The sequence below is a fragment of the Psammomys obesus genome, unplaced genomic scaffold (genome assembly GCF_907164565.1).
Source record: "Psammomys obesus unplaced genomic scaffold, mPsaObe1.curated_primary_1811, whole genome shotgun sequence".
NCBI classification, from domain to species: Eukaryota; Metazoa; Chordata; class Mammalia; order Rodentia; family Muridae; genus Psammomys; species Psammomys obesus.
In genome coordinates, this window is record NW_026596046.1 from 10,635,358 (window position 1) to 10,647,531 (window position 12,174).

A 12,174-nucleotide genomic window follows, 5' to 3' on the forward strand; every position below is an offset into this window, starting at 1 on the left:
TCCTGCTAGGAAAGAGCTGTGCCATTGAGCTACACCAGACATTCCCCTGCCCCATCCATAAAGCAATTTTACAGTTTGCAGTAGATGTCTATTAGGGGAAGTCACTTTAATAATCCTGATAGTAAACACCTTCTTAAAATGAAAAATGATTTGTGTTAGTAGTGGAACGAAAATATTCCAACACTATAAGAGTGTGGTGAGAACTCTCTGGTGTCTTGTCTAAAATAACTCAACCGTCACAAAAAAAATTAAAATGTAGGTAAATGTCTATTAGTATTTGTGACTGAAAATACATTCAAAATATAAAAGCTAAATTCAAAGCGCTTTTCATTGTCTAAATATTTATGATCGGCCTCGGCTTAATTGCAAAATGGTGACAAAACCACTCTATTCTATAACCTTTGTTTTAATAAAACTAGAAGTGCAAATATTATGTCATAAGTTTGCAATGTAACAAAGTCCATAAAATAAACAAATGTATACAAACAGAACAAACAGCAGAACACTAGAGTAACTAATACCAAAGAGTGTGGGCTGGGCTTAGGCTCAGGCATTTAGCCTCCCAACTTGGCTTTCTAGCTTGTACATGCTAGGGTTTGTTTTGCCTCTTTAGGTAACTGAAATCACACTCCCTATGGCTTCATCCTTGAGATTCCTGGCTTGACATTTTTGAAGTGGATTCATACTGTTCCATAGAAAGCCGTTCAATTAATCTCTACCAACTCTGTATTATAGTTAAAATGTATGCCTTAACACAGATAATAAAGGAAATAGGCCTCCTCACTTATGCAAAATGCAAGTAGTGGCTTTATGAATGGCTAAACATACCAATACCTACCTTTGTCGTGATGTGCCAAAGGCTGATCTGGTAGAAATGGGTACAGGGCACATGTGATCAACTTTAGTAGAAACTGAAAAAACAGTTTTCCAAAGTAGTTGCATCAATTAAATTCCCAGGTAGCTCTTTCCATATAGTTGTTTCATAATTTCATTTTGTGTTTGTCTGATAAAAGACATTGGCCAATTTTTCTGCTTGTTAGCCACTTGAGTAGGTACTTCCTAGGAAGTACATGTTCATATATTTATTCTGAGGTAAGTATTTGACTTTTCATGATACTCTGCCTAAGAATCATTTACTGGACCATATGTAAATATAATATAGGTATTATCATATGACATATAATAATATATAAATAATAGAACATGAATAAAGATTCTCTTACATACAAGTCCTTTCTTTATTAGTCACTTTTGAAGAAAAGTTTAATTGTAGTCTTCTTCAAAGCATTATTGTATTCCCTTTGAATTAACATTATGTTTATTGCTGACATTTTTACTTATTAAATGGTATAAAGATATTTTCTTTTGTGTCTTTCTAGAATTTTTATTTTCACATCCACTTTTAGATCTGCCAAATTGATATTTTTTCCATGAGATATGGAAGGGGTCAATATTATACTCATATTAATCTTAAAATAACCGAGCACCATTTCACACAAAGACTTTTCCTATGCACTGAAAAGATACATCCTCTGACAGTGTTTACCATCTTTGTGGGTATATCAGCAGCAACTCTCTCTCTCTCTCTCCCTTTCTCATTTGTGTGTGTGTGTGTGGGGGGGGTGTGTGTGTCAACATCGTGTAACTGCTGTTGTTGGTTTCTGTTATAGTTTGGCTACATTTCATTTACTTACTGTCTGGGTTGTTAGGTAGGTGTGACACACTACAAATATGGAGACAAAGAGAACAACGTGTGGAAGGTGGTTTTCTCTTTCCACAATATGTCTACTGGGATTGAATTCAGGTCACCAGGCTTGGCAATACCCACCTTTATTTGCTGAGCTAGCTCACTAAGCCCCATTCACCTTTACTTTTGGAAACAAGATCTCTCAATAAATCTGGTACTCATTGTTTTTTCAGGGCGTCTCTATACCACAAACTCCAAGGATCCACCTGTCTCTATCTCCCGGAACTGGGCTTACAGATGTGGGCCACCAGACCTTACTTTTATGTGGGAGGTGAGAATTTCCATAGTACTGTCCTCATGCTGGCACAGCTGCTACTTTATCAAATGCCCTCTACCCCGTCCATCATTTCCACACCACTGCATGACTATGTCCGAATGTTTTTATCAAGATTCTTTTCCTTTAACAGCAAGCCTTTACTCAGGTTGAGTGTTAGTCCTGAAGTGTGGTTCTCCCAGGTGTGGAATGTTTCTTCTTCGAGCACTTTATTCAAATGGTGGTACTTCCTTGTTACTTGCATTAAAGATGTTTTGGATTCTTCCAACTCAACACTGACAGCACAGTCTCTCCATGGCTGCCATATACATTCTTCCCATATCTGATTATCTATTTTTATCCACAACAAAACACAGCATTACCTTCCTAGACTTGGAGAAAGGTGGTAAATTATCAGCATTTTATTTGCTTGAATCAAATAGCCATCTTTAACCCTGCTGTCTTGACTAGGGAGTCAAGTAGATGACAATTTCTCATTTGCTTTTTATAATCTCTCAATTATACTCATATTTTCTCTCACTGTGCAATGATAAAAAAAAGTCTAGGACACTATTCATTTATATCAGCAGTACTACATATGACTTAGAACTATTCTTTGCACATTCCTAATTGCTTAAGCCACCCACTGCAACTAAGTTGAAAGTTTTATGAAACTTGTATCCAAGTTATATTAGTTCCTTGAAAGCATCCATTTATTATCTGGCTCCACCAAGGGAATGTTGTCTATTTTGCTTATGTGTATCAATCTGTATTCAATATGTTAACTGCAAAGTTACAAAAACATAAGAGAAGAATCAGAAGGTCATTTTACAGTTCACAAATATTATATTTTCTATTGCCATATAAGAATTTCTCTAAATATAAGACATTGTATAATCAGATGGTTGGTCATTGACATATCCAGAAATCACATATATCACATAAAATAAGCTCACTACTTCAAGCAAGTAATTATTGTAAAGGATGGGCATCATTGATCTATCTGGATTATTCTTTTTTTCCCACAAAAGCATCATATGAAAGGACACAGAAACAAATGGTCTGTGCTGAGCTGTCAGGCACATGCTCTGCATGGCTTCCAGGCTGGCATGTCTAGGAAAGAACGCTGGGGTCAAAGCTCCTGGGAGCTCTGACCTACAGCAGACAGGAAGTAGATTTCTGATGTTCTAATTCACCCTCTGAAATTAATTTCTTCAAACCTTGATCTTAAATTATTGGATAATGGTATTTGAAGATAGGGGATTTGGAAGGTAATTAGGACAAAGCTACTTCATGATGGCAAGCGTGGTTTTATGAGAGACCTAAGTTAGCACTCTCTAACACACTGATGCCTTCAACATGTTATACTGCAGCATGAGGTGGAAACTCATACAGCACAAAGAAAATGGTAACATAATCAGAGAGGAGGACTTTGAATGGTTTGGAGGAGATAGAATTTACTTAGCCAGATATTTGGGGAAAGATATCACAAGTGAAGGGATAAGATGGATGAAGACTATCCCAGATAGATGAGATCACCACCATTGCCACCTTTTCCATGACATGTGAGAAATTATAGACCTTTACCTTGTAGGGTAGCCAAGAGGACGGAAGCAATACTACCTCCACCCTTGACAGACTAGATTTTGTCAGGTTTGGAGACGAGGGAAAAGCACAAAGAACAAAAACAAAGGTATCTGTGAAGACCCTAACCCCAGTCCAGGAGACAAGCTTTTAAGATATATTGGCAGTTGAGTAGAGGGCTAAGAAGGGAAGCACAAACCCTTCACAAGGTTTTAACACTCCCACTTAATTATCTTTAAGTTGGTTAGTGTAAATATGTAATCTACAAATTTCTACAAAATCATTAAGCTGATTCACACACTTCAAACACGGGAGCTGTATCTTGCATCTTGTCGCCCATCTTGTCTTGAAGGTGGAACAACCCTCATTCGGGGTATCCATATGGCACATGCTGCCTGCCTGCTAGCCATGCAGTTCCCGTGCAAACCAAAACAGGGGAGACGGTTATGCACTGATAAAATAATTTACTAAGACAGAAATGAAGAATTTATTGAGATACATTTCAATAAAGCAGTGAGTGAATGTCTATAGAGAGGAAGTCATGCCACTCACAAACCAGGTCGAAGTCATTTTATTGCAGGTAAAAAAAAAAAAAAAAAAAAGTTACTTAGTCTCTTCATTGTGGGACTCCTGCATTGACCCAAATTTTAGGGGATAAGGATGACTTTTTGGTACCTTGCTGAACAGTAAATTTTAACACATAACACAACTCATCTTTTGTGTAAAGTGCTGTGAGTAGTTGGGGTTAGAGCCTAGATGTCTGTGCAGGCACCTTGGGTCTCTAGAGAGCCAGACTCCAAACACTCATGGTTGAACTATAGAGGTGTGAGAATTCTGCTTTCATTTGTTTCTTTTGTCTTTAGAGTGGCCATTAACCATCAGACATACTGCTGTAGTATTCCAGTGATTCCATTCTAGTAACATGTGTTTTACTCAATATGGTCTCAAAGCATACAAACCGTCATCCTGACAAAGCTAGACATGCCAAAGGACTTCTTTCCATGAGTCCAAATTGTGAAAATTCTCAGGAAGAAGAAAAATCTTACAGAAGTTGCTAAAATCTTGGGTCAGAACAAATATTTCTTTTGTACATCAAACAGTGGAAAAGGAAAAAGAAATCCATGCTAGTTTTGGTGTTATGCATACAAAGAGGAGAGTTCCATCCACAGTATGTGACAGGTGCTTCTTTAAGATGGAATAAAATACTTAATTATTTAATTATAGTATTTTGTCACTCTCTGAGATCCTGGGCTAAAACAGAGCCTGTAAGGATTAGACCTATACAACTATCATAATTATATAAATCTTAACATTTCACTTCCCCCCAAACTCTCATTTTCTCACATGCCATGTTGATTTAATCAACTAACAATGTCTTCAGTAGAGAGTTTAGGAAAAGTTGGCCCTGTCCTGCTCTCAGATACCAGCTGGATTTTGTGTCCTGAATTTAATGTTGTGAGTTCTGTTTGGGCTATGGAGGAGAGAAGTCTTGCTAATGATACCTTCCTGTTGGGAAAATTATTTTATTTAGAAATTCTAAAGCAAAAGAACAGCCATGAAGGACGGGTTCCACATTTAAATAAATAAGGGGTTATTTTGCTCCCAAAAGTTTTCATTCCAATGACTGATCAGACCTCACATGTCGGCTTAAAGATGCCTGCCTTGGGTCGTTACTAAATGACAGACTATGATAAACTGGATGTTGGGAACAAGACAATGAGGTATTGTTTACACAGAAGATTGAGTAACTGGTTTAGACAAAGAAGTTCTCGGGTATCTATTGTATGCACAACTAACAGATTTACTGGGGCTTTTACAATATCTTCAAGGCTTTTTTTTTTTTTCCCTCAGCCAGCTTCATTAACTTGAAGGAAATCAAATCATGCAGACATCAGGCTCTGCCACAGAGAAACCAGCAAGAAGCATACGAAGAAAAAAATAGACATGAGATGATAAAGCTTAGAATCTTTGGCATTTTTCATAAAACATTTTGTTTGAACAATGCAGAAACAATGACAAAACAAAAGAACTGAACAGAAGTAAATTGGGTCTTTTTAACCCCAACTTTTCTTTACAATACATATACAAACCTACATTCAGCAAATATGTGTCGATGAAATACAGATTTTAAAGCTTAAATATCATTCTGACACAAAGCTACTTGTACACATTTTCTACATGCACAAAATTAATTGTTTTAAGCTTGGCAGGGTGTGCTATGGAGTTGTAGGGTGCTCAGGACTCAGAGGTTATCTACAGAAGACTTTTTGGCGATTGTTTTGTATTCACAGGGTTTTGAAATAAGCTTCTACTGTCTTTACCTTATTTTGACCCTCAGAAAAACAAAAAGCAAACTCAGACAGCCAAAAACATTTTAACTGTCTGCTCAAAACATCTGGCAACTGAAATGATTATATCTCACCAAGAGTGTTAGTAAAGCCTCTTCATACTTTGATATTCCTAAATACTTTCTGAATTTACTCGTTCATCTGCTCCAACCTCCACCTTCTCTCTGAGAATGCATATTTGATACAAATATCTTTGTTTTGGTAGCAGGCAAAAGGGGAGGTTGGAAGAAATGACATTTTACAGCAACAAAATACTATCACAAAAGCCATATTAATCCAATGAGTCATTCCTTGGGACCTTCAGGGATAGTCCTTGCCAACAACAGCTGAGATGTGATATAGGCTGGCATCCAATACTAAGGGGACACCAATAAATAAATAAATAAATAAACAAACAGATTTATTTATCACAGCTGAAAGATTAGTAAATATTTGGGTTAATTCTGGAAATCACTAAGCATTGTTTTTTTTTTAAATATACATCATCTGGATGGAGAGATGGTAGCAAAATAATCTGAAATGAGTAGGGATATCGAGACTGTAAATAACTGAACCTCTGTTAACTGTTGGTTTTAAAACAGAGTTTTGGTACAGAGCAGAGGCTGACATGGTATAGTTCCTGAGCTGACATTGCATTCAACACTGACCTGCCTTGGCCTCTTCGTTGTTAAGTTTATAAGTATAAGCTACCAACCTCAGCCAGAAATAACTGAATCTTAGTGAAAATCTGCTTAAGGTGTTGAAATAAGTTCAGCGTCATTCTAGAATCACATGATCTTCTAGTTGCTCTCAAGGAGAAGGCTCAGACATGTGGACACCCTGTTTTATATACTTAAAATGGATGAGAGACTACCACAGTCTCAGACTTAGTGCCTTTTGTCATTTTGACTGTCTAGGACACCCATGCATGGGGACTCGGGTGCGGGGGTGTGTGCATCTGTATATGTGAAGAGAGCAGAGAGTGATGGGATGCACAGAGCACCCATTTCAGGACACAGAGCAGCCAGGACACAGGTCTGATCAGCTGCACATTGGATGCTGGAGAGTTCAGTCAACATGAGCCCTAGACAGTACTCCGCTTCTTCCGAAGCGGGCTGTGGCTGCCATAGGGCTTCAGCTCTGCATACTGCACCTGTGAAAACAAACAGACATGATGCTGGCAGTTAGGTAACCCTAGCTCACCACAGAGTGTGTTAATGGCTCCCCAAGGACACAGCAAGGCAAAGAAAGGAAGGTTCAAAGGTAATGAATCACTTTCTAAACACAGGACCGTGGGGGGATTAATTGCAGGAAGGGTTTCAGAAGTCATGCATCATTTCTTGAAACCAAAATATTAAAAGCAGATTTTTCTAATGAGATGCAAGGGCTTCTATGGGCTTCTACTTTCCTCACCACTGCTGTCTGAGCTTAGTCGTGCTTATACCAGCTTTCAAACGTAAATAACCTAATAACTGCCTCTTGGGATTGTTGATCTTATGCTATTACACAACTGATTCCAAAGTACCTACAATGAAGAGGAAAAAGTCAGCCTCTTACGGACATTTATTTTACCTAGGAGGGGATGAAATATTGAATTTGATTCTAGGCTCTGAACTTATATAGATGTCACTTAAAGTTAATTTCACTTAACGGTGTGATGGCTAGAACATATGAAATAAGCATGAACTTTGAAGGAGTCACCAGAGGCAAACTGTCATCAGAGAGCACCCTTGGTAGGACAGGGAGACTTGTGCTAATTCACGGAGGATCCTCAGTCAGACGTTTTGTCCTATGTGTCTGTCTGTGACTATGCCAGCTATACTTGGGTGATACATTCCAAGGGGTAGTGCCAGGACCGTGGAGAAACAGGACTGATGGGAAATTTCTATTCACAATGTCGTATGAACTCACACTGTAACCAAAGTGATAGCACATTACAAATGTAATGTTTGCATAGGTAGGCCAAACTGCAGGGACAGCATTTATTTAACCTACTGTGTTATTGGCCACGTGTGCTACCTAATTTTAACATCGCTGCCAACTTCCCCAAGGATGTTATATCTCGTCCTACATTAGGCTATACTTTCTCAAAATCAGATAAACAAGAAGAAAGCAAAATCCTTTCATCTCGTATTTTGTGAAAGTCCCCCAGGAGAATAAAAGATAACAACATAACTTTGAATCCTAAATGCAAAACAAAGAAGGGTCAGGTTATCATTTCTCAATTATGTCATGTAAGTGACAGAGAGTAAATATATCTTTATGGAACTGATTTTTGATGGTTTATGTCATGAAGTAAAAGCTTCAAAATAAAACAAACAAACAAACAAAGCACCATAGAGTGTATTTTAATCTCTAGAATGTGGAATGAAGGGGACAAGGGGCCTTGAGACATTTGAGATTATAGCCCCATGTATCTGTAATCTACCTAAAGATGCCGGGAAGCCAATTATGCTACATTGGCCCAATGATAAAAATCGATACTTGATTTGGGGTTCTCTTAGACAATAAAAGACTGTGCCTTTCATCATCTTGATGATGCCTCATGCCATGATATCCCCTTTTACCTATTCTGCGGTCACTCTTTTCCATTAGAAAATTCACTGTCTGCCTGTCTTCCTCTGGCTTTGGTGCAGGCAAGTCTGCAGGGCCCTGGATGGGGCCACTTGTTGGGACTTTCTGTTATTGATGCCTTTGTTAATCTCTGTGTATCCACAAAATTGAGACACTGTTGGACTAAGTGAGCATTACCTGTGAATAATACTTGAAATTGATCTCAAATTTGATTTCCTACCACCTCTTCCTTTGTGTGAATCAAAGTAAGTAGGGGTTTGCCCTCAGCATTCCTAAGTCTTTCGTGGAAAGAGGATAGAGGGGATGCTGAAGAGATAATTGGGGCAAACAAAAAAAAAAAGGAATAAAAGAATAATCCTCTTGTCTCCTACTTCCCCTAAAATGCCTGCCATCTGGAGAACTAAGAAAATAAGCAATGCCTTTTCTCACTGGAGCTCATGCAACTCCTCTGAGCTCATCTCCGTCTCTTCAGGGAGGAAAGCAATCAAAATGGGAGCCACACTGCAGCCCTGTAGCTGCTCAGTATGAGTTCCAGATCCATTCCTAAGTAGCTTTTTGCAGGATAATTTTCCTCAGTCATTATATGCTTTGGATGAAGGGCTGGTTGTTTTTTTCCCCCTCACCTCCCAAAAAGAACTCTTCATGGATTTTCTGACTCTTTAGCTCAATAACTCACACAAGCACAGCCATTTGCCCTTCCAGACCTCTAGGGCTGGTAAGAACTCAGTGCTGCTGCCCTGTGGGTGATGACCAATCACGTACCTTCTGAACATCCGAGGGCACCCTGGAGAGAAAGTCTAGGAGCTCGTTATTGTCTATGGAATAAGGATTTCGAAGCTTCTTAGTAAATTTGTTTATGCCTGAAAAACAAAAACACAATGCGTTTTCCATTCATATCTACCTACAAACCTACCTCTATCTCTATTCTTTCTGTCTTTCTATCTGTGTATCTATCTATCTATCTATCTATCTATCTATCTATCTATCTATCTATCTATCTATCTATCCTTTACCTACCTGTCTACTATCTATCTTTGAAAACATGCCTGAGTCGAGGAGGAGAGATAGTCACAAGTAAAAATTAGTGTGAAAACAATCACTGTGCTTTCAATTGTGCACAAGTCCCTGTCATGTGGCATCAGTCACAACAACTTTTTCCTGAAAGTATGGAGGGTCATGCTGTGGAAAGAGGGCTCTGCCTTCTTCAGCTGTGAAAATCCCATTACAACGCCAGCAGCAGGGCTGCAGAAACATGCACTAAAGCAGGGGAACTGATTGGCTCTTTTCGTTACCACTGATTAAGAGCCTTCTCTGCTATGGAAACAAATGTCCCAGATGGGAAAAGGCCTCTACTAGTCAAAACAAGTCCCTGTTTGGATGCCCTGGACCAAACATAGGCTGTGGGGAAAATGGGGGGGGGGGCGCTTTAGCGGGTAGAAAGAAACTGCAACAACCGTTTTCCCTTTCCTTGTTTTCACAGGATCCTTTTCTCTCACTGCAGAACAGAACTTGACATGTTGATTGCACATTGCTGGCAGAAACTGTGAAAAGTTATTATTGGAAAATTATCTTACAGCAGTGACTAACTTCATTTATGGACCACAACAGTGGCACACGTGTTTGTCCAAGCAACAGAATCCACACCAACTTAATGGGGACAGCGGTAATTAGAATGAGGTTCAATGTTCGAGATGCCTAGAGACCCTACAGCCTCTGTCAATCTTTAGCTGTGCATCTGGAGTTCCTGGGCATGCTCAGAGCATGGTTTCCTCTGCAGAGAGAGATCCCTCCGAACCTTCTTTTGTCTTCTACTCTGTTACTTGGGGCTGCTCTGCCTTATCCAGATCTCATAAGCTATAGTCTTTTCACCAAATGTCAACCCTTTTTTTCATGTTGAGTTTTAGAAGCAGAAAGACTAGGTGGCCTTCTGAAGTTTTGCCACAGGGTGCTTGTTTAACAAGGATGGTATCTGAAGGCCCGCCTGTCCCAATGATGCTGAATGAATGCTCAGCTTAGCTGTGCTCTGAATGGCTCCTACTCAGAAGCCAAGTTCAACAGTCCCCATCACATAAAAGGTTTGATGTTTCCCTTTGTTCATTAAATATGACTTTGCTTTCATCTAAGGACTAGACTTCCTGCATGGCATTGTACCTGACACAATGACAACCTCCAGTCCTTTCTTTGGGGGGTCAGATTTACATCTGCTTTGCAAATGGGAGGCAGCCATTGTTCATGAGTAAATGGTGGCTTGGTGGTTGGGCTGGGGAAGGATCTCAGTAACGCTCCCCTTTCCTTCAAGTCAAAGCTGCACTCTGCCTTTCTTCCCTCTACCCCCACAGCAAGCTTCGTGTTTGGAACTAAAATTCCCTCCAGCGTTCCTTTAAACTAAAATACTCTCACTGTGTTATTCTAAAGACATTTAATTGTAGCATGGGCTTTTTGGCAAAAGAAAACAGACAAGGCAAAGTGATGAAGGGAGACAAAGACGTATTGAGAAAAGATGTATCTTCCATTGTTAATTATATATAGTGTGCGCATCTGGAGCCTTTACAACGAACAGCAAGGCAGGGATAATATCACAGTCGATCAAAACACTGCATTCTTAGTCACTGAGGAGATTACAAACCTGCACAGCAGCTCAGATGCACCCATAAAGGCAGAAGTAGTCCACAATGCAGTGAGAACTGACTATGTTTGAAAAACTTGGAATAAAAATCACAAGGTATTCAGCTTGAATGCTTCAGAAGCATAGCTTATTTTCAAGGTATCTTAGGTTCGACAATTTCAGGTATTCTACTAAATTATCTATTATGTGAGATCAAGTACAAAGAGGATATCACAGAGTCCTTGGTCACCTTTGTGGGTTAATAGGGCAATAGCAAAGGTACAGGCTCCCATTCTAGCTTCATAACATATTAACTGTGTGGTTTCAGGTCTATCACTTAACCGTCCTGGGCCCAAGATGTCTGACAATAAAATCCTCATAATAAAAACTTTTTCTCTGTAGTTTCCAGGATTGATGGTAGAATCACGTTTATAATCTGCAATTGCCTAATGAGCCAGCAAGAGAGGGTAACTAGAATCATCAGTCTAGATATCAATTAGGTAGTGACACCAGGAGGCAGTGATGGAAAAACAGGTCTTTGTGCTATTATGCATGACATAATACTATTTTGGGAGCACATTTCCAAACATGGAAATTGTGTTTTGATCTAAATAAATACTCCTCTTAAGTTTAGACTTCTTTTTTTCAACTAAATGATACAGTTATCTGCTGTAAACATTGTTAGCCAAGACCGAAGGAAAAAAAAAAGAGTAGTCAAATAAGAGGGAAATGGCATTGTTGAGTAGCCCCAGACCACACTAAATACAGATCAGTTAATGGAGCTGAGGACTCCAGTAGAAAAAAAAAATAACTTGGAGAAATTGTGTGGCAACTTTGTATTTGTGTAACATAATAACTACCTGGCAGAGAATGACACTGTCTATCAAGTACTTGGATACATTATACACAGGTCCAAGTATAGCACTTTGGTTGAGTTTAAGACAGAGGAGTCCATCTTGTTCAGTCAAATCTGGAGTTCCTTTCATGTGACAAATAGCATGTTCTCAAATGGAAATAAGAGGTGAGTGGACCATGGTTCCTTTGTACACAGAGCTCAAATTTAGCATGGGGAGTTTCTATCTAC

The 12,174-nt window shown here is 39.1% G+C and overlaps 1 protein-coding gene across 1 annotated transcript in view; it reads right to left on the reverse strand.

Moving 5' to 3' along the window:
• Positions 1-5,543: 5,543 nt before the first annotated feature.
• The window catches only part of Mctp2 (multiple C2 and transmembrane domain containing 2), a 181,008-nt gene continuing 174,377 nt past the window's right edge, over positions 5,544-12,174 (reverse strand). The window contains exons 21-22 of the mRNA XM_055623671.1: positions 9,248-9,345; positions 5,544-7,064 (exon numbers count right to left, since the gene is read on the reverse strand). Coding sequence (XP_055479646.1) covers positions 6,996-7,064; positions 9,248-9,345 — 167 coding nt within the window. The 3' untranslated portion in view covers positions 5,544-6,995. The remainder of the gene's footprint in view (positions 7,065-9,247; positions 9,346-12,174) is intronic.